The 23,353-nt window shown below is 38.4% G+C and overlaps 1 protein-coding gene across 1 annotated transcript in view; it reads left to right on the top strand.

Moving 5' to 3' along the window:
• PDGFC (platelet derived growth factor C) overlaps positions 1 to 22,887 on the top strand; it is a gene marked incomplete at its 3' end in the record, with an annotated part of 127,500 nt that extends 104,613 nt beyond the window's left edge. The window contains exons 4-6 of the mRNA XM_084264005.1: positions 16,277 to 16,484; positions 21,937 to 22,154; positions 22,771 to 22,887. Of these exons, the coding sequence (XP_084120131.1) occupies positions 16,277 to 16,484; positions 21,937 to 22,154; positions 22,771 to 22,887 (543 nt within the window). The remainder of the gene's footprint in view (positions 1 to 16,276; positions 16,485 to 21,936; positions 22,155 to 22,770) is intronic.
• Positions 22,888 to 23,353: the final 466 nt, after the last annotated feature.

The following is a 23,353-nucleotide window of genomic DNA, read 5'->3' as shown; positions in this document are numbered from 1 at the left end:
GTACTTGAAATGACAATTTGTCTCTCCTCCCATTCTACTAGTGGTTTGTGCTCACACATCACTTTGATTCAAATCCTCCCGCTCGTCCAGTCAGACTGCACACATGATCTGAAAGGTGCAAACCCAGCTTCAAATGAAACAGTAAACAGTGGAAGATGGCTAAGAATGCAATACTACTCTCTTCTTGGTAATTAGGTATCCTAAATGTATAATCATTTACAAAACCAGAAAATATTTTCTCCAAATACTAAATTGACTCTTTCTTTAGCAAAGCATGGTGGTCATCAACAGTCAATTTACCCAACTTGCTTGACGTTGCTTCGGGAGTGTAATTTATGCAGTACATCTCAATTATGATTCATTTTTGGTACCAAGAACCTTCTGAATTGGTTCCTAGTCTTATTTAAACAGATTGTCTCATGGGGCTTCACTGTACAGGGCAGGTAGAAGACATCCCACCAGAAGCAGCCGTGCAGATCTCTTGAGTGACTGTTCTCAGCCAGTGTTTCCTGTTTCCCCCTGCCCTTCTTTTTTCCCTTTTTCTGCAACAGATTGTAATGTCTGTCCCTCCCTCCTGCCTAGGAAAAAAATACTAAGCAATATACTCAGTTATCTATCCTTGTAAATAATGCCTTTTTAGTATTATCTTACTTTATCTTCCTCTTTGGTGGATTTGTGAAACAGCTTTGTTGAGCATTTCAATGAGCGTTTTCAATCGTATGGTTTCAAGGCACACTTTTGTTTTGATCAACGGATAAACTTGTGGTTAGCCAGTATCTTTCAGCCTTGTAGGCTAATGCAGCAAATAACTTCATGTAATGTTGGGTTCAGCAGAATGAGAACAATCTCAGCAGTTCACAGAAAATGGTATTTTTTTATGGGCTGGAAAACTCATGTGGAACCAATGCCTCACACTTCGGCTTTTTATTTAAACTGATAATAAACCCCACATCTAACCACTTCCTAGATTACAATGAATAGCAGCCTGTGAAACCACAATTAATTAAAGCTTAGAAAACCACAGGTTTTGATGTCTGTGTTCTGTAATTAGTTCCATATATTCTATGTGAAATCATCAGAAACACCAAGTACTCCTGAATCAGGGAATGGGAAAATAAGACACTGAGGGAGAAAATAAGTACAAATGAAAGCAGAAAAACATGTTTCAGTGTGCAAATATTCTTTTTCAAATAGGTGTTTAAAAGCCTTTGATAAAAAGGGTACATGTGAGAAATAGAATGGAGAATACCTCTGAAGAAGGCTTTACAACTTCTGAAAATAATGCTTTTCAAAAACAATCGAGAAACCCCACCAACACTCCCCTCGTGTCCCCCCCTGCTCTCCCAAAAAACCCCAAACACCAAAACCCCCCAAGTACAGCATTAGTTCATGGCACTTCCTTTCTAGGGCACATAAGTGTTTTGACTTTGTAGTTTCCCAGCATGGTGAATGTGCAAGAACAGAGAAGTCGTGGGAAAGGAGATGCAGGTGGGTGCACCAAGGGAGATCCCTTTAAGTCAGTGCCAGTTCTGGTTGCAGGACTGGGGCCATAATCAATGCCTGAATAGACTTGTTTAAATGTTATAAAAAAGGTTAATGGCCTCTTTGAGAACATGTGTCACCATGATTTTTCTGTCATTTCTATTACAGTGTGCCATCTTTACTCATGTTATGCTAGTAAGCCCAAATTAATGTAATCAACTATATATCAAAATACTTGATCTAGTTGACCAGATTAGTTAGAGATAATTTGGGCACATCTGTGGACAGTGTCAGTACTATAACTGAAAATCTTTCAGGCTCAATAGAACTCGATTTACTGGCTGTCTTCAGGAGGGTGCGATTTGCTCTACAACATACTGAGTTTGTTAATACTATAGGCTTATTGGCAGATTGCCTCTTTCCTTTTTCTTTTTACTTGTGTCAAGGAGAGGGCTGAGAAGGAATTGTATGTACAAAGGAAATTCATTATAACAAATGTGAAAAAAGGAATTTTTTTTAGTAACACTAAGAATCAGGCTTGTTTACTTGTAGAGGTGCCTTAAAACTCAGCCTATTCTATTTTAATGGATATGTTCATTCTGTAAGCAGCACAACATTTTATGGGAGCCTACTAGAAATAGAATGAGTTGTCTGCTTTCAAACCATCTTTGAAGGATCCATTTTAAATAGCGGCCACAGAGATTCAAAAAATAGAGTATGGCAGAAATGTGTCTACTTCTATTTTATAGTTGATGCTAAAACCATCTTCTTAAATGGGTTATGTTACATAGTATTTTGAGGCTTCAAAGAAATTGTAAATGATCCTGCCAAAGGAACTTCTGGTGCTCCCAAGGAACCAGCTTTTATTAAAAATCCATGACTCACAACTTTTTTTCAAGAGAAAGTAGCTTAAATTAATGTCCAAAATCAGAGTAGTTTCATTAATTTTCATATTCGTATGCACATTAAGGGCTTGTGGGTTGAGATGCAATAAAAAAACCCAAACCTCATTTTTCTACCAAATACTCTATACTTAGATATACAGCCATGCAGTTACTGATTTTTATTACAGCATTAATAGAATAAATCTAAAGGTTGAAAATGTTCAAATGGAAAAATATTCACTGAGGAAAAAAGTGCATTAGTTTGGTCATGTCTATGTAGAAGAGTTTGGGGCACAGCTAGTCAATAGCACAGACTTTTAAAATTATTTAGAATCAATTTGTTTCTGGAATTAAGCATTTCAGCATTATTTTACATGTTTTGTAAACAGCAAGGTCACCAGATAGGTGCTGTGTAATGCAATCACAGAAACACAGTGTTGGAAGGGAACTCTGATCTTTTCAGAGCCATTGTCCTGCTCTAAGCGGGGCCAAGTTCATTCGTACCAGATACTTGTACTGTTCCTGAAGTCCAGGAACAGAGTTTTCAGAGACTTCCCTAATCATCTGTTGCACTATTTTACATAGTATGAAATTTTTTCTGATATGTAAAGCAAATCTTTCCTGTCATTGATGGACTAGGGAACAGCTGATCATCTGATGTTCTTTTACATGTTTATCACATCTCCTGTCAACCTAGTCTTGCTGAGATTAAAGAGACTTGTATCTTTTATCATAGTTCATGTTTTCTTTTTGTTCCTGCTCTTTTCTCTCAATATTCTCTTCCTCTCTGCCTGCTTTTTGCAAGTCCTGGAGATAAATCTTGAACCCTGTATTTCAGCTGAGACATCTCTGGCAGCTCATTTGTCTGGCTGAATGAGATTTACCCTTTTCATAGCACGATGACATTGTCTCCTATTCAGGTTTTGGTCCCCTGTAACATTTTCTTCTACTTCAGGACATCTGTACTTCATGATTTTACATTTATGTTTTTAATGTTTTACTCCTAAATGCAAGGGGGGTGAGGGGTGTTAATGTTTTTCTTAAATTTCTCTTATTAAGCATACTTTACCAATTATTTTTGCCTTTTCGTCGTTGCATAATACATGAGGACAGAGCTGAGGTTCCTGCCCTGTAAAGTAATGTTTTGTGTAAGGACTTTCTACCTTGAAGGCAGGACAAGCTCTGATTTGCAATGTCTGCTGTACAGGAATGTTGGGTGTGTTCCTTTTATTGTGATATGAAATGAACAGAAACCTGTTGTGGAATGCAATTTAACATGTATGCTGAAGGATCAAATTAAAATTGCATGCACTGTAGAAGTAATTTTCATTTTCCTTGCCAAATACACTTTCCAGTTGTAATAAACAGTCATTCCTAGCATTTAATGTTTGATGAACCTCCTGTGAACCTACAGGGATAAGTAAACATTTTCTTAACATCAGCTACCCATTTCTAATACCTAGAGGGATCTTAAAGAGCAGTTCATTCCCTGACTCCAAACACTTATTGTTGTTCCATTTGGTTAAGCTTTTTATAAAGATTCCTGTATTTTGAGTAAAATGTGGAATTTAAAAAAAGGTCTGCAAACATGATGTCCTTTAATTATGGCTGACCACATCCCCTGTCACAGAAGAATGTACAAAACCTTTTCTCTACTCAGAACAGCTGCACTTATGTTGATTGTCTATTCCTTATAAACTACTGTCTGTTAAGAACTAGAGCTTTGTGTGTTGAACAACAGGAAAAAGAAATACTTCCGTAGACCATAAACGTAACAGATGCAGCTGTGTTTCCTGTACGAATATCGGAGGTGTCTATAAATGCAGTGATTAAGAAGCATGGTAACTTCATTTTCAGCAAGATCCAAGCACACATTCGTTGGATTACATCTGTGTGCTCACAAAAGTCTGACTGTGGCGAGACTGGTTGGAGTGATGTCAGGAAGAGAAGGACCTGGGGTTGTTTGTTGATAGCAGGCTGAATATGAGCCAGCAGTGTGCCCGGGCAGCCAAGAAGGCCAATGGCATCCTGGCTTGTATCAAAAACAGTGTGGCCAGTAGGTCTAGGGAGGTAATTGTGCCCCTGTACTCGACATTGGTGAGGCCACACCTTGAGTACTGTGTGCAGTTCTGGGCTCCCCACCATAAAAAGGACATTGAGGTCCTCAAGCAAGTGCAGAGAAGGGCAACCAGGCTGATGAAGGGGCTGGAGGGCAAATCATGTGAGGAACGGTTGAGGGAGCTGGGGATGTTTAGCTTGGAGAAGAGGAGGCTGAGGGGAGACCTTACCACCACCTACAACTACCTGAAGGGAGGTTGTAGAGAGGTGGGCGATGGTCTCTTCAGCCAGGTGACAGAAGATAGAACAAGGGGAAATGGCAGGAAGCTGTGCCAGGGCAGGGTCAGATTGGATATTAGAAAAAAATTTTTTACTGAAAGAGTTGTCAGGGCCCGGAACAGGCTGCCCAGGGAGGGGGTTGAGTCACCTTCCCTGGATGTGTTTAAAAAAAGGGTTGATGAGGTACTTAGAGATATGGTTTAGCATAGGATGGGAATGGTTGGACTTGATAATCTTCAAAGGTCTCTTCCAATGTTGTGATTCTGTGAATCTCTCTTTACGTTGACTCATTTGTGCACTGAGGCTCTTGCATTACTGCTTCTTCAAGCACATGGACAATATTCCTCCTTTTAGATGATAATTTCACATTTTAAGCATAATTCAGATTGTTCTCCTGCAAATCCTTTTCCTAAATGAAACAAAACTTTTTCCACGTTTCAGCTGACAACAGGTGTGTATACAGGACTTGTGTGCTATCAGAGGTTCAGTTCAGTGAAAGACGTTAATCTATCCTTTGGTTTCACCCTTTCTGATAAAATTCAACTCAACTTTGGAGCCAGGGTTCTCTGTACACTAAATATTACTTTTGATAGCATATAAGTCTTGCTTTATTTCAGTTAGGAAAAGGATCTCATTATAAATATTGAGAACAGAGATTCTCTTTCTTGCTCTATTTGATATATCATTCTTTATAAAGTTTCCCTTCTAGATAGGAATTGCAGGTGTAACACATCCTATTCACAAAATAGGATGTTCTAGAAAATATCACTTAATGGTCAAGAATACATCGATTGCAATGGTACAATACAAAAAAAATATTCTAACAGAATGAAGTGTTGGATAGGGTGTATAATACTTCTGAATTTCTGTTACGGAACCTACACAGTCCGTATTTACGCTTATATTCACAAAATTAAGCTAAAGGGTTTATTTGTACCAGTGTTTGAAAAACACTTATTCAGCTCTCTGATCATACATGCATTTATGTATCCTTGGACATCCATAAAAGACTATTTTAGTGCAAATTGTAGTTATTTCTATTAAAAACAGTCATGGAGTACTTTACTGCCTTAATCACAAGCACAATTTGAGCACAAAACAAAAACCAAGTTACCTCAAAAGCTTATAGTGGAAGTATAAAAATGTGATAGTAGATGTCTTCAGAAAGTCACGAAGCAATGAAGTAATAGAGAAGTAATTTTAGAAGAGTCTCTGTAGAGTTCTACTCTTTCTCCTCATACTGCTGTCACTGAGGGGCTGACATCACATGGATTGGAAAATACAGCAAGTAATCAATAGAGTTTTGCCCTGGAAATTGGTGTGAGACTTCAGGTGGCCTTTTAGCAATGAGAGATGATAGATAAGCAGAGAGGAGAAACTTTAAATGTTCTGAAATACTACTGAAGACTAGTTTATACAGTAAGGAAGATGGTAAGCTACAGAGGACAGAGTTACCATTTAGGAGAAAACTTTGTGTTTTCAAAACTTAACAAGGAGGACTTGGCAGCAGTCCCATGTGGTGCGATTAGTTCACCAACTGTCCTGAACAGAGGTTTGTCAAGGCAGCAGACTGCTGCTGACATCCCCTACAAGTGATTCAACCAAACTTTTAGTAAATACTTATGAGGGACATACATTCCTTCCCAGATACCACACATTGCAATGATTCATTGCAGCTGTTAGCTTGTTTAGGACAGTTCTGTGAATATAAAAAAAATGATATCAAACTTGGAGACGATGAATTCTTAGACATGGGGTTTTTTGCTTGTTTTAGCACTGTTCTGCATGCACAAGATTCCAGACTCTGTTTGCTTTCAGATGCTCCCTGTTCAACTCAGTACATCAGGACATGCTTTCAGAATAAGGCTCTTTGGCAATTGAGTCAAAATGTGCGAGTCATATGAGATTTTGCATTTATTTGAGTCTTTTATCTAGAATCTTATTGTTCAGTACTACAGCCACAAATTCCTAATGCAAGCAAATACAGTAAAAACCCATGTCAAGAGTAGAAAGATATCAAAAGTTGACTTATCTTGTAACTGACAGGCTAAATCTGAAAGCTTTATGGATTCTAAGTGCTGAAGGGATTGTGCACTTCATGGTTGGAGGCCTCTGCAGTTGCCAGAGATGCGAGCAACACAGCTTTCAAGCAGAATTGTTTACACTTCTTCTCTCCTTAGTTAACTGAAAGAATAAATCAGTGAATGAAAGTTCTTGCCCAAAAGAATGCAAGAATCACTGGATCATTTTGTGGAATAACAAATACTTTCAGTACAGGAGAGAGAAATTTGGTAATTTTGCAGTGCTTACGGAATCCTGATGAAGTAGCGTGTGCTCCTGTGGGGAGACTTACCAGATATGCTGAAAAAAATCAATACTTCGTGCAGCTGCATCCAAGAAAGATAGTTCTTTGTGTGTATATATTTCCTAGGAGAAGAAAACACTACTGTTGTGAAATGTATTGTAAACAAGGTCTTCCTTACAACACTGTACAATGAGCATTAGTTTTCTTCATTTTGCCTTTAGAATGAATTAGCATAGATTGTTACTGATAGAGGAAAAAGCAGAATATATTTCCATTTGTAAGTAAACATGCTTAGCTATGTGTGCATATATGTGATTATAGGTACTTATGATGAGAACCAAATCCCAAAGTTTTTTGAAAATAGCTTTCAGACATTACTGCTGTTGATGACATCCTCTTGCTCTAGACGAATGTCGTCTTTATCTTTGTAAGAGTAGCTCTTGTACCTATGCTGTAGATTTCAAAGGGTATCAGGATGCACAGGCCTCAGGCAAATGGCTGCAATTTGCCAGAAGAAATCTAACGGTTAGTGACATCCCGTGCTATTTCCATGCTGCTAATTCCCCTGAGAGCATCTCCCAGATGTTTTCAGCACAATTGTAATTCCAGGCCTTCTCTGTGAACTGCACAGAAACTCTTTGCAGGAGCATTTAAATTTTTTTTTTAAATATATTTTATCTCAAAATCTTTACCTGAGGAAACGTTAGGCTGCTCCCAACACTAATTGTACACATCTTTATTCTTTTATTCACCCCTGTGACAAGCAAAGATAGAAAGATCCCTTATGACCTTGTCCTGTTGGTGGTTAGGAAGAGTAGAAATGATGCACAATAAAACACCCATGTAGAGTTTTGAAAGCCATCTCTGTCTGGCTTTAAGATGGAAATTGGTGCAAGTGCATGAATATTCAGTAAATAAGGTCCTTAGTGAGATTACAGGAAAGCCCCGGATGCCTATGAAGAGAGGCTGGACAAGCTTTTGATTAGTGGTGTTTTGGTTTGCATGGCAAGGTTCTGGTGAAGAAGGGGGAGCTGCAGGGGTGACTTCTGTGAAAAACTGTCAGAAGTTTTCCCTAGGCTCAACAGAGTAAATAGCAGCTGGCTCAAGGATGGACCTGCCACTGACCAAGGCCAAGCCAATCAGTGACAGTCACAGCGCCTCAGTGATAACATATTTAAGAAGGTTAAAAAAACCCCAAACCTGCAAGTGGACACTTTTGCTGCCAGAGAAGGGAGTGAGAAGACGTAGGAAAATTTGCAGACACCCAGGTTAGTGAAGAATTTGGGGGAGGTGAGTATGAGGCACTCCAGCCATTGGAGGAGAGTTTCCCCTGTAGCCCGTGGAGAAGACCATTGTAAAGCAGATTGTCCCCCTGAAGCCCATGGAAGAAGGAGTAGAGTTCCCACCTGCAGTCTATGGAGGACCCCATGCTGTACCACATGGAGACATGTGAAGGATGCTGTGACCTGGTGTTGTAGCAAGCTCCTGGCGGCACCTGCAGCCCATGGAGAGAAGGGCCAATGCCAGAGCAGGTTTGCTCGGGGGCGAAATTGTGACCCCATGGGGGACCAGGCTGGAGCAGTCTGTTCCTGAAGGTCTGTACCCCATTGGAAGCCACACTGGGGCAGTTCACGGAGAGTTGAAGCCCTGTGGGAAAGGATTCACATTGGAGAAGTTCTTAGAGGATTGTCTCCCATGGGTGGGACCCCACACTGGAGCAGAAGAAGAGTGTGAGGAGTCCTCTTCCTGAGGAGGGAGGAGTGGCAGCGACAATGCATGGTGAACTGACTGCAACCCCCGTTCCCTGTCCCCCTATGCCACTCCTAGGGAGGAGGGAGAGAATTAAGGAATAAAGTTGAGCTGGGGAAGAAGGGAGAGGTGGGGGGAGAAGGTGTTTTAAGATTCAGGTTTATTTCCAATTATGCTACTCTGTTTTGATCTCGTAATAAATTAGATGCATTTTATTCCTTGTTGAGTGTGTTCTGCCCATGACATTAATTGGTGAATGATCTCTCCCTGTCCATATCTTAACTCGTAAGTCTTTCACTATATATTTTCTTCTGTCTAGCTGAGGAGGGGAGCAATATAACAGCTTTGGTGGGCATCTGGTTTCCAGCCAGGCTCAACCAACCACAGGTGGTTGTAGGACAACCATAGAAAAGAATAGAAAGAATAGAAAATTCATGGAGCCTGTGTAAGGCAGGGAGCTGGAGGCCTGAATGGGAAAAGAAGGAGTTATTATCCTGCATCCTAGGGCTCACAGGCAGTAGCTGATTAAATTGAGGAGCGTTTGTACCCCTACCTGGATGTCATTTCACTGGAAGGAATTGCTTCCCTGAAGTGAGGATAGCTGAAGGAGATTCATGTTTACTTCAGTGCCAGTGAAGTTTAATTTACCAGACCTACCTCCTTAGCAGCCTTGGAGCTGCTGTGTGTCTCATGCAACCATCCCCACTGCTGTGACGGTAACTCCAGCTAAAGAAGTAGCACTGCAGTGGATGGGAACTCTGCCGGCCTTCCTGGCTTCCATCTCTGTCACATGCAAGTAAACATCCTTGCCTTATTCCCCAGCTTTGGCAGTCTAAATTGACTACCTGCCTTTGCTCCCTGTTTTTTTCATTCCTTTGCTGGAGGCACAGGAAGAGGATTCTGGAACTTGATTTCTCTGCTTAGGTGGTTTTGCACAGGGCCAGCTACAGAGCGTTTCCACTTCTTTCTGCATTGCTACTTGCACAGGACTGACGTTTTGCACAGCAATGGTGCAGGTTAATGTTGCACAGGGAAGATGTCTTTGCAAGTGACAGACTTTTTTGTACTGCATACATGCAAGCAAGTAAAAGTTTGTGCTTTTTCAGATAGGTTGGGATTTCTAGAGGTTTTTCGCAGTTACTACTACATGTAATTATGGGAGAAATGAAAGAGCTATTGTTATGCCAAGCTTCTATGTCCTCAGGCCAAACTCAGAGTTGGATATCTGCTTTCCCCCATAGCTTCTAATGATGCTAATAGGAGGGCTACCTATGATTACAAAGGAAGAAAACAGGCTTTCTTTATTGTGAGTGTTACACATGTAACTGCATGTACTAATAGTTTCAAGAGCATATCTCTTAATCTAAGCAGGACGTGGAGCATTCCTGTATAATAATAATTTAACCCCCCCCAAACTGTAAGGTTATTTCATTAGAAGAAATATGTTATTTCTTTCAAAGTACTGTTCCTAGTTGGTTTTTGGAGGAGGGGAGGTTCTCCTGAGGTTTTCTTGTTATGGAGTCCCTTCTAGTCTGATTAAACCATACTGACTTTTAATATTTTCTCCAAACTGAGCCAACTGATGAATGGTTTTTCACTCAGAAACCACTTGACAATGTTTTCTTCAAGACATGAATTGAATAAAATGGGGATTTCTTCTGTGGGGAGGGAATTATTTCAGACATATTATTCACTACTTGTGTCCTGAGATGCCAAGTATTCAACTCATTTGTTTTTGCTGTTCCAGTCTTAACTTGGTGATTGCATTATTAAACATGAAATTCCTCACTCCTGGCTGCAGCAAACTAACAAAATTATTTCTTCCCTCCTTTAACTGGAAGTGGGTAGTGTCAGTGCCTTGACAGTCCAATCCTATGAGACAGGAGCAAAGGGAAGGCTTTGCTTAGATCACGATGGTGCTAGAGTGTAGGTGAGTGCTGTTTTATTTAGAATTGTTTATCCCTGGAGCAGGTTCAGTGCAAGGAGAGAACAGATGGATAGTGGCAGAATAGGAAAGTTTGTAACATACAGTCTCATATCCAAAGTTTTACCCTTTATCTATGTAAAATACCTCTGAATTCTGTAGATAAACCAATAATCAGCATCTAATAACAGTTAATTCATTCTCTTAAGGAACTTAGGAGTTCAAGGAGTTGCCTTTATGCTCATTTTACAGATTTGCTAAGGCAGGGTTACAGACCTGGGTGTTATGAAATTGCTGGTGCCATAGTGAGTCTAATAATGTTTGTGTTAGTGGCAGCTGTGCTTTTGATTATGATGTCTTAGCTTTGGAGGGTTTTGCTGTGAATAAGACCGCTGGTAATGAGGAAAGAAAATGAGAAATACTCTTTTTCAGAAGGATTACTTCTTATTTATGATGCAGCCCCGTACACAGTCATGCTGGTGTAGCAAGGAGATGCTGCTGGCAGATGCTGTGGCCCAAATACTATGCTCAGGATCGCATGGAAAAAATGTGTCAGAACAAGAAATTAATCATGAGTCTTCAAGTTAGGTTACATGCTAAATCTTTCTTTGAGTTTGAGCTTCAGCTAGGTAATTTCACATTAGTTTGTTGCAGTTTTTGTTCAGATTTACTGCTTTCCTTTCAAATTCTACTCATAAGTGTCCTGCCTTTTCCCTTTTGAGAAAAAGGCTAGATGGATTGGCTTTGATTCCTTTATTGGGGTACAACTAACATTGTGAGCACCCTAAAATGCATTTTATTCCTGAAGTGGGGAGTTGGGTACTGTTGTTATATATAATCTTCAGGGCTAGATAGTTTTGTGAAGTTAGTCTTTCTATTATTTCCTTTTTTTCCAAACCCATCTTAAACTGTTGCCCAAATTTGGTCTACTTGTCTATCTTTTACACTTGTAAACACCGTAAGGGATTTCTGTAAGGTATTTGTTTTGATAATATGAAGCACACGTACAGAAACACAATATAAACAGACCTAATGAAAATTCAGTTTGATCCAACACTAATTGTCGTTCTTGGCTGTTCTACAGGGCAGCAGAAGCCCCATGCTTTCTGCTCTGGTTTTCATCCTGAAACCATTTTAGCTAACAGCAAAGATGTGACTGTTTGGCTGTCTCTTGGCTTTAAATACGTTTATTCTTATTAAAGTAAATTGAAATTGTTTGCTGGGCACAGAACCAAAAACCATAAAGTGGTTTGTTTACTAGAGGAATCACATGAAAATACAGAACTTGTTGATGTATTTTTCAAATCTTTCTTGACAGAAATTATTCATGCTCAGGAAAAAAACAAAAAAGGTGGTCTCAAGCCTAAAACATCAATATTGAGGATGTGCAGCTACGACACAAAAAGTGTTTACTGTCCAATAGTATTTATTGTAGAAGAACTTGGAGAATATCACTTCCCAGTAAGTGGTTCCCATCAGGAAAGCTACTCTGGATAGCTGCTATACCTAAGTGCTTGCTGTTGTGTTATGTCTCCCCTGCCAGGTGAAGAGGTGTATGTTGTCAAACATTGATTGTGCACTAGCTGACCTGTTACGGGAGACATGACATAGTTCTATGGAGTAGGTTAGGTGGTGCCAACTATAGAATAGATACACAGTTCACAGACAGCTACTTCATTGTAAAATCATCTTCATCCTCTCCACCCAACATGGTGCAGCAAAACAGCCAGAGGTTATTTGTGGTACCCCTGTGAGGCCTCGACACCGCCATTCTGCAGTGAAACTACATCTCTGAGACCTACCGAGTACTGACATCAGAAACGCTGCACAGACAGTAGCTTGATGACAACAGTCTGTGTCAGGCAGGCGTGCAGATGGAAGCAAGGGTCAGAGTAGGAATCTCAAGGGAGATGTAGATAAAATACTATGTACATATATTTTTATCTGAGATTATTTGATTGGAAGGAATTATACAAGTGATAGATGTGCTTTGAAGTGAGGGAAAGCTCTGTTTAAGGAGCATTTCAGCATTTTGAAGTTGCAACTATGATGCTATGCATCAGAGTTCTCAAGTTCTATATTTGCTTGTTCTAAAAGATATGTCCCATTAATGAAGTTGACTTTTAAATTCTTGCATTAAGTAATTTCTTTTGTTATCTTCTCTGAGAATAAAACCTTACTGCAGGTGCAAACATTATCTAAAACACAAAATAACTTTGAGAATGCCAAGTAAAATGATAAATTGTCTAAAATGCCAAGATATAATTTTAGTATGTACCATATAATATTTATGCTGCCCTGGACGTTCTGTCCAAAGGGTTTAAATTACAAAGTAGTACCTATTAGCAAGTTGAAACTATGTAATGTATAATTTAAATTACCATTTATATTGACTTCTGATTTCATGAAAGTTATTATGTTTATAAATATAAATGGCAGCATTTACAGCTTTATGATATCAATTATCTTTAAGCTTTGGTAAATTTTAACTGTCATTTAAGGTCACTAAATTAAGGGATTATTTGGAATAACATTCTAAATCTTGAGATGTTAACTATTCTAAAACATTCATCTCCAAATGTGCAATTTTGTTGTTTCAGTAACTTTTTCTTTATGTTTTGGTTTTCTGTGACATTAATTAGAAAGTGATGACAACTCTAATTGTGTTACCATTAAGTGCAGTGATTCACTATATCCTCATAACATTTTAACTCAGGCAAATGCCTACTGAATCCAGAATGACAGAAACCTGTGAATCAGTTGCTATATTATCTATTGCTAAGTGTGCATGTTCTAAGTTGTAAATATGGAAATGCCTTCTAGACCAGTGGATTTCCACTTAGAATCCATGGATTTTGTTGGCAAAAAAACCCCAACCAACCTCATGGAAGTGAGACACCGCAATAAATTCGTCAGCTGGAAACAAAATAGATTTTTTTTTTTCTTCAGATACTAGGTCTACCATTTGAAACTTATTTTGGTTTTCACTTTAGCAAAACCCTACACCTTCAAACCCAGAAATGTGTCTGCTACAAATATGTCGTTGTGGAAAAAAACAGGAAGAAAAAATTTGGATTGTTTTTTTACCATCTGAATTACAGTGTTGCAGCACTATTTTGAAACTTGCTGAGTAGCATGCTTTGCTAAAAGCAAATATTTAAATTATAGACCAGAATCTGTTGCTTTATTATCATAACCTAATAGATGGATCAACATGTTATTATTTTTAATGTGGGCAGTGGAGAGAAGAGGAAAAACTATTTTAACTTTGTGAAACAGACCTTCACCCAGAACAGGAAGCAACTACTTCACTCTATTGGAAATGATGCTAGATTAGCAAAGTGAAAATATGGTAAAGTTAATAGTAGCAGCACACTAGATCTATGTGTTGTATTATGTTTGCAAGCTTCCCAGTTAAAAAGCAGCACAAATCATTCTAGTGAATTGCATTTCGTGCAGTTGGAGAGAGAAAAATCCTTGAAGCAAAAAATAGGAAGGACATGGTGGTTACTTCCATTTGCTGTCCTTTCAACCACACATTTAGCTGAAACCAAAAATGCATATTTAATAGAATTGAGAGCACAGAAAGGAAAATATAATTATTCGTATGAAACACAGCTGTCAGGCATATGTATTTTAGAAAACTGTTGTTTGATATGTAATGTTGAAGGATTATTTTATTAAAGATTTTTTTTCTTGCATGGCTTTTGCATTTCTCATCAGTTTCTCTGATAATTTGAAAAGGTAAAAGAATATTATTGATCTGACATTATAGATGGAAAAAAGTATAGTATGAATACACTTCAAAATAGAGTACTGAGAGTGCCATTTTGACACTAAGTAGTGTGAGGATAATATAAGTACATATTAATAAATAAATATATATTAAATACCACCTAAAAGGTAGCTATAGTGAGCTGGGGGTTGGTCTCTTCTCCCTGGTAGCTAGTGACAGGACAAGGGAAAACAGTCTTAAATTACATCAGGGAAAGTTTAGGATGGATATTAAGAGAAATTTCTTTACTGAAAAGGTTGTTAGATATTGGAACAGGCTCCCAGGGAGGTGATTGAGTCACCAGTCCTGGAGGTGTTTAAAAGAAGTGTAGATACTGTACTTGGTGACATGGTCTAGTGTTGGATTTAGTAGGGCTGGATGGGTGGTTGGACTTGATGATCTTGAACATCTTTGCCAACTGTAACCATTCTGTGATTCTATAAATATGTGTAAATGTTGTACAGTACTAACAGGTGAAGAAACAAGAAGCATGTTAGTTAACATATTGTAGGATCATTCAGTTCTTCATTCTTAATATTATGTGGTAGGATTGTTGTAGGAAAATTTGGGAAGGGACTTCAGGAAGTCTCCAGTTAAGCCTCCTCCTCAGGGTATAGTCAGTTCTGAGGTCAGACCATTGCTCAGTGCTTTATCCAGTCACCTATTGAAAACCTCCAGTGATGGATACTGTGCAGCCTGTCTGGGTAATGCTTTCTAAAACCTGACTGTACTTACAGTGAATTAATTTTCCCAAAATCGTATATGGACTGCACTTGAGAGCAGTGATGCATGTCAGGCTGCGCATTTAAATTTGAGATTTCTTGTCCTTCTCATCCCTTAAATCAGCAGTATGTTCAAATCTTTCTTCATTCTTCTTACATGGTCCAGATAAATTGCTCTAGTGTTGTTCTGTGGATCTAACGTCTGTAGTGATGTCTGCCTATATAACTGGTGCAGGAGCAGCATCCTGCTTAGGCGTCCCTTCCTGCCTTTTTTTATTCTTTTGAAAATAGGAATCAATGCATAATTTTTAAACATTGTAGAGTGAGGAAAACCAGAAGTCTCTCTTTATTTGAATTGCCTGTGACTGAGTACCCCTGATCCAAAGAGTTTGTCAGTGAGATTTGTGCTGTGGGAAAGTACATAGACTCCTTCAGTGTTCAGTTTCAGCATTTAAGTACTTTTGATATCCTTGGGAACATGTGTTTTTTTCTTCTTAAGGAAGAAATAATTATGGTAATGCCAGATGTTGTTATTACTCATTATTGTCTAACCAGAAATGTAATTCTTAATACTTTATGAAACGTAACTGGTGCTTTATTTCATCTATAGATAAGAGCAGGAATATTTGCTACCTTTGTACTAGGATATGTTCATATTTTACATTGAAACACAAGATGACAAAGGTTGTGGCGAAGTTTCAGAGGAAAGGCAGCACTTGAAATGTGTTTCCTCAGATTTTGGGACAGTTACAGTAATTGCCTGTAATGGGGCTGTATTTTCAAATCACTCTTTGTTCTATTTTCAAAGTTTTATCTGTCACTCTGGTAAGTTCTTCAAAGAACAGGTACAGTGGCGTGCTATCTCCAAGTGTAAGAAGTAGGAAAACTGTCTAGTGGAAGTTTGTTTACAGTTATGGCCGAAGAATAATTAGGTACTTTTTGACTCTTGTAATTTGTCTTATTAGGTAAACTGTACATTGGAAACAAACGATCCACTTATAAACTTTCCCAGCTATGGAACTTCATAAAGTACAGCACTTCATCAAAGCAGATCCATTAACCCTCTGACTGGTACTCTTCTCTTGGCTTTGATTGCAGCACCATACAGAAGCACCTAGCCCATCATTGCTACCCCCGTCGGCTTTACCGCTAGATGTATTAAACAATGCCGTTGCTGGATTTAGTACTGTGGAAGAACTTATCCGGTACCTTGAACCAGATCGGTGGCAGTTGGATTTGGAAGATTTGTACCGGCCAACGTGGCAACTTCTTGGAAAGGCATATATTCATGGGAGGAAATCAAGAGGTAAATTACTCTTCTGTTTGGCCTTGTAGCTTGCTATGAGTATGTTTTCTTAACAAAGGAACAGTAATTAAGAGCCATTCTTCACCTTGAATTTTGGTTCCAAGAAAGGAATGTATTAGAAACACAGCCAAGGTTGTTGCTATATAATATTACGTGAAAAAGGACAGTAACTAAACTCAAAGGAATTTAGTAGGATAGAGTAACAAAGGATGATGGTGGGAACAGAAGCAGATAGGGTAGTTTGCTGTAGGGAACCTAAGTGATCTTTATTTCCACAAAGAAGCAGGGCATCTTGGCTGGGTGACATAATCTAATATCGTGGGTTTGGGTTTTTATGGAGGGCAAAAACTTTACCTTTTTTTTTTTGGGTAGGTAATTTCTTACACTTACTGTATCATAAACTATTGATTTGCCTCCTTAGAATTCTTCCAGTCCCTACACCATATGAATTGAGAGCAATTAGCTAGATGTTTCTCTTCTGTGATACCTCATGAAATCCCTGTGTCCACATCCAGTTTGATCATGCAGTTGTCGTCTTAATCAGATGCAGATTATGTATTTTAAGACTTGTGGAGCTATTTCTTGTTCAGCAAGTAGTTTTCTTCCATCTACATTTGATGTTCATGAATTTTCTACCTTATAGCATCCAGATGCTGCTCACTGTTCCATGTCTATGGATTCCTTGTGGTTGGATAGCATGCAGACAGTACCTCCTTCCTTGCCCACCACACAGTCTGAAAATGAAAACAGAATCACAGAATGATATGAGCATAACTGAATATCAAATATCAACAACACAACACATGTTGACAAACAAACTAGATTATTATCTGATCAGCAAGAAACAGGAGGAAGTAGAATCTTTTATAACTCAAATTTAAGTTTTTGATGGCTGTCTTAGATCAGAGCCTAAAAATCGTAGATTCGTAGAATGTATTGGGTTGGAGGAGACCTTTAAGGGTCATCTACTCCAACCCTGCAGCAGTAAGCAGAGACACCTTTTCTAGATCAGGTTGCTCAACCCCATCAAAGCCTGACCTTGACTATCTCCAGGATGGGACCTCCACCACCGCTCTGGGTGACCTGTTCCACAGCGGTGAATCAACCTTTCTACCCTACCTGTATTTCTACAGCTATGCACACAGCAACTAAATCAAGAGTCAGCGGAGGAGATCTCTTTAAAACCTTTCAGCAATGGACCACGCCTTTCAGATAGTCATTTAACACTTTCCTAATTAAAGAGATGCAGTATTTGCCAAATCTATACCATAAGCATACAGCAAGTAGGAGAAAAACAAAATGTAATTTGTGAAATCTTACATAAACTAAAATGCAGGTGTTGGATAACATCTATATAGGCAAAAGCAACTCCCTGCAAGACACATCTTAGAAAGAAACTATCAGAGTAAATCTTTTAAAGACTCCTAATTAGATGCTGAAATAGATTTTTCCACTGAATAAACATACCACGATATTGCCACATTTGTCTTTAAGAGACCACCCTCAGACTGCATTACTGAGTGTGTAATGTAATAGCCTGAGGTGGAAAATACGTCCAGTTGAGATGACATAGTATTAACTGTTAGGTCTGTTCAATAGATAGGGAAAGTGGAAAGTAAACCTTTTTTTTAATTCCTTTTCTTTCTGTTTTTAGTGTTATTCATTCTAGTAGGCTATTTGTTGTATTAAAAACATCTTTTTAAGAAATGTTTGAGACAAGTGCATGGCCCTAAAATGTTGTAGGTTTTTGCAAATTCTTTCATCCTATAATTAGATCAGGTTTATTTTTGCAATATTTCAGTGCAAAAGCTAAATTACTGTCCTGCTTTCATAGACAAACATCAGTTTACATCTAGATTAAATGAAAATGTAATTAAAAGTGTATGTTACTTTATGTAAAGAAGAGAAGATTATTGTCCTCTACTCCCACTTAATAATTCATATGAAAAAGACTGTATTTAGACAACCTAAATTCCACAGAACTTCTGTGTCTGATGTTTTCTCTGGACAAAATGCTTCCAAAAACTTTTAGGCAGGAAAAAAGAAACACAAAATTCAGAGGCTTTGATGTCTAAATATAGTCTGAAATTCCTTTATAATATTAAACATACTTAATAATAAAACTTATTTTGCTGCGCAAAAAAAGATCCCATCACTTCCCACAGAAATCTATGCATAATCATTAGACCATACTCTGAAGTCAGCCTAAGAAGACTCACAATCCAACCACAGTCCTTAGTAGATGATATTCTCATAGAGTTGTGACCTTTTCTTTTATTTTTTTCCAAAACTTCTCATTTGGGGTTTTATAACAGCCCTGTCCTATTGTAGGAGTCAGTAAGAAACTTGTACTCCCAGGAACATCTCCAACTTGCTTAGGAATGAAAACGATCCTGCTGCTATGTCTACACATAAATGCCCCAATGAGAATTTTTCCTGTTTTAGGAGAGAGGGTTCTCTGTGGTACTCGATAAATGGCCCAGAAGATGCTGGAAAGTTGCATTGACAATTGCAGAACACAGTTATTTTCAGGCTGGTGTAAGCATGGATTACTTCAGTTGTTTGTGCCAGTGAAGGCAGCAGACTTTCAAAACAGACTTTACTGTAGACCTACCTGCAACTACATTTTTTCTCCCTTTTTTCCTTCTCCCCTTATTTTTATTTTAGTGTTTCCTATTCATGTGCTACCGCAGATCCTTCCATTCCTCCTGAGCTAGTGCTAGACAAAAGAACTTTGACTGTTGTGTCAAACATGATACATGAGTGGAAGCCAAGTTGAAGGAGTGTTTAAATGTTCACATTATAACAGGTACTGTAACTCAGTGCACTTGGGAAATCCACATAACCTTTTATTGTGGTTAAGTAAACACTTTTAAGGGAATATATACATTCTCTCATCTAACTTTGTGCCCACAGTGTGTTAAAATAAATTCTGGACAGACAGATACTCTTTGAAAAAATAACAGCTTCATTCACACACTTCAAAGAAGTGATTATATAAGCACTAGATAAATTTGCCACAGACCTTTTAATGAAATTGAATTACATAAGGTAGGGCAAGGGTTCATTGTGAGGTATAATAGCAATATACCTTAGTACATTGTAAAGCATGGAAACCAAACATGACATTTTTCATGTCTCCTGATGCCTGTTGTAACAGTGAGGCACACTAAAAAGATATCTGCCAAGAGCTGATTGCATGTTCTGCAGGACCTTTTTTAAATTTGGGTCTTGCAAGTCTGAGGGGTTCAGTTCAAATTCATTTCAATTTTGTGACAAAATGTGTAATAGACTTACTGCTCATGTTAGTCCACTGCCCTTTTCTCTCTCTGTGATAAGTACAGTTAGTAGTGGGAAACAGATATGTTCCTCTGGTGCTGGCAGCAGGCAGGACGTAACGGAGAAGTGCAATGCCGCACAGGCATCTCTCTCCCACTGGTCGGTGGGTTTGCTGGGAGAGGCATCAGTGTCCAGCTTCTGTTTTCAGTTTCTCCTGGTGAAAGGCTGAGCAGAAATTGTGTTAGGAGGAATAAGTTTAGCTTCTTGAAATTCACTGTACCAAGCATGTCAGTCTCTGTTGAAATCTACCAGTAGAAAGTTTTAGCAGAAACTAGCATTTCTCTTAGCGTGCTTTAGGCATTTTATCCTCAGACAGTTCACTTACTATGTTTTCAAACATAACAGGAGAAAGAAGTACTCCATTCCTATCCACAGTCCTTGATTAATGGAGATAGACATGTCCCCCCCTCTAAATGACTCAGCCTGGAGCTATTAGCTGATCAGAAGAGCTTAAATCATTTCTAATTTCTCACAATGAATCTCTCCCCCGGAAGTTTTGTGTCTCTTCCCCTGCTCCCTTCTCGACTTTCTCCAAGGAATGCTCTTGCAGTGTGGGAGGCAGGCTGGCGTCCTATCAGTAACTTTATTGGGGTTATTACACACTCCTAGCTTTTAAAAATCAGATTGTTTATTTAGGAGCCTATGTTGAGCTGATAGTGATGGAATGAAGTGCCCCAGCTTGGCATGCACTGTAATGTAAGTGCAAGCAGAGAAAAGGCTTCAGTCTGTTTAACTGACCTTTCACAATAATAAACCCTTACGGACACCAATATATGGGTATGGTCTGGAAAAGAAACGTTTGAAGAAACATGGAATTAAGTTGCTGCCCAAAGATCTCCTCCTGTGACAGCATTTCTACTACAGAAATGCAGTTTCTAAATTCTTTTTATTTCTTACGTGTTTAAGTAGAGAAGCTTTCATAGGCTGAAGTTCTCCTTTGTGACCTCGAGTCTCTTTACATAGTCAGTATGTATAGACATAGTCAGGGAAAAAAAGATATTTCTCTAGAGGATGATTTGGATCAGGAACATATTTTTGCTTTATTTTATATCTTTTTATTTATGAACTGCTAGCAAAAACTATAAAGCATTTGTCAAGTAATATCAGTGTAGTGGCATGTTTTGTTTTTTTTTTCTCTGAGTTTCTTCTTCATTTAGCTCAAAACCAATTGGTTTAAAGCTCATTGCTGCTTAGTTCAAGACTTTTATTTCAGTCATCTCACTAGCCATATCATCATAGGGTTTTTTCTTCCTTTTTTTTTTTCTTCTTACCCCTGTGAATTGGACATAATTCTGTTCCTTAATGGTGGCAGGTTGAGAGACAAACAGTTCAGACAAAAGATCCCAGACTGTGATGATTATAGCCTCACTTTTCTGTAAAAAAAATTAAATTACATTGCATTTCACCAAATTTAAAAATGTATTAATTTAGGAGAAGGGGAAAAATGGAACCTACTAATAGTTATATAGATACACATACTGTGCGCTTATTTGTTGTCTATACAGTATTCACTGATGATGACATAACTTCTCAAAGTTCTTAGTCCATATAAATGATTTCACGTTATATAAAATGGTTTCATTCTTTCTTTATATAAATGGTTTTATTCTTTCTTGTACTTACATCACCCTTGCAAAGAAGTAATAATTGAAGTTGTATCAGGGAAGAAGTTAGAAAGCATTATGCAAACAAATTAAAAATTTGTTGGGAGGTTTGCAGGGGTCTTAATTGCTGTGTGTGTTTCTCCAATCCAAAATAATAGCAACACTAGAGCTCAAAATATGAGTGTTAGCAAAGGAAAATTCATTTAGGGTTGATTTGATAAAAAATTTATTGGAACATAGTAGCTAAAGCTTGCTTTGTTTAATTTGAACCAACTCTTCCAGAGTTATATGATGGCTGGTGAACTATGCAATACAATAGTCATTCCATTCAGGTTTCACGATATCCATATAACTACAGTATTAAACTTGTGTGCTGAACCTGTCCCCCGCTGCACAAAAATGAACTTTCCTCAAGGGTTCTGCACGCGAGAAATTGTTTTGCTACCAATGAAGTTGGATTACGAATCATTAAGAATCAGAAAAGCACCAGTTTGTTTGTCTTTTTGCAGTGGTGGATCTCAACCTGCTAAAGGAGGAGGTGCGGCTGTACAGTTGTACTCCTCGCAACTTCTCAGTGTCACTGAGGGAGGAGCTGAAGCGAACTGACACCATATTCTGGCCATTGTGTCTTCTGGTTAAACGCTGTGGTGGAAACTGTGCATGTTGTCATCAGAGTTGCAATGAGTGCCAGTGTGTACCAACAAAAGTCACCAAAAAATACCATGAGGTATGTGCTTTTTTTACACTTGTATGTTTGGAAATATTGTAAGCCAATTAAGGGTTTTATTTTTATTATAGCAGTGCACCAATATTAATATTTTTACATTTTATATATTGCACTTAAATATTTTTTCTCATTTTGATGAGGTGTTATATAAAAAAGTAGTATCTTTTCTGTGGAACCATTAAGTCATTCCTGAGATATTTGTTTACTCGTGCAGTTCACACACATCGCTACCATACCTCCTTGTTCAGCTTTCTCTAGTAGCAGATGCGAACTTTATGAAGGAACAGATATCCATCCATTTCCAATCTATAGCTAAAATTATTTATTACAGAATTATCTAATAATTCCATTGGGCGAAGTGTACTGTTAGCCTCTAAGTAAAATTCAGTAAGAATATGAAACTGCAAGACTCTCTTCTTTGCTAAAAGCAAGTATCTGGTAAAGGCAAAAATAGCAAGAAGTGGGTAGTATAAATTAAGAAATTCAGCAGAGAAAAGCCTATTTCTTTTAAGATGCTTTCTGTCATCCCATGTGTTTCCAGTGCAATCTAGCTCATAGTCTAGGTGTGTGATAAAGCACTTGCTCTTGTTTTGATGCTTGGCTGCTTCTCCTTCAGGTTCTTCAGCTGAAGCCAAGGATTGGTGTCCGGGGCTTGCATAAATCATTGACAGACGTACCCTTGGAACACCACGAAGAGTGTGACTGTGTGTGCAAAGGGAATACTGAAGGATAAACATGATTTAAGTGTGCTGTTTTCTTTCAAAGCACATTCAATCAATGGCTGATTCTGTTATGGGGCTTGTGCATTATCTCCTTCTGTAATCTCAGTTGTTTGCTTCGGGGATCTTCCATCTTCAAGATTTACAGTGAGCTCTAAAACGAGGAGAAGCGAAACTGGGATTATGTGTTGTGTAACAGCTCTGTTTGGAGGCCCAGTGAAAGGATGGGAGAAAGGCATCAATAAGGGATTTAAAATATATGTATTGTTTTTGTCCCCCACAATTTTCTTGACAATACATGGATTTAGGAGTAAAACTAAAGTTAGAAGGCTCACATCATGGAGACTTGATCCTGCTGGCTGTCTCATTTCTACAGCTCCAGTACATCTGGCCTCTGGTTGAAAACATCTGAAATCTCTTTCTGTGTTCAACTACTCCTATGTACATTAAATGGAAGCATTCTCTTGTATAAACTTGGGG

The sequence above is a fragment of the Gallinula chloropus genome (genome assembly GCF_964237585.1).
Source record: "Gallinula chloropus genome assembly, chromosome: 4".
Taxonomy (NCBI): domain Eukaryota; kingdom Metazoa; phylum Chordata; class Aves; order Gruiformes; family Rallidae; genus Gallinula; species Gallinula chloropus.
The sequence above is the reverse complement of the archived record's forward strand: the minus strand, read 5'-3'. Positions and strand labels throughout refer to the sequence as shown.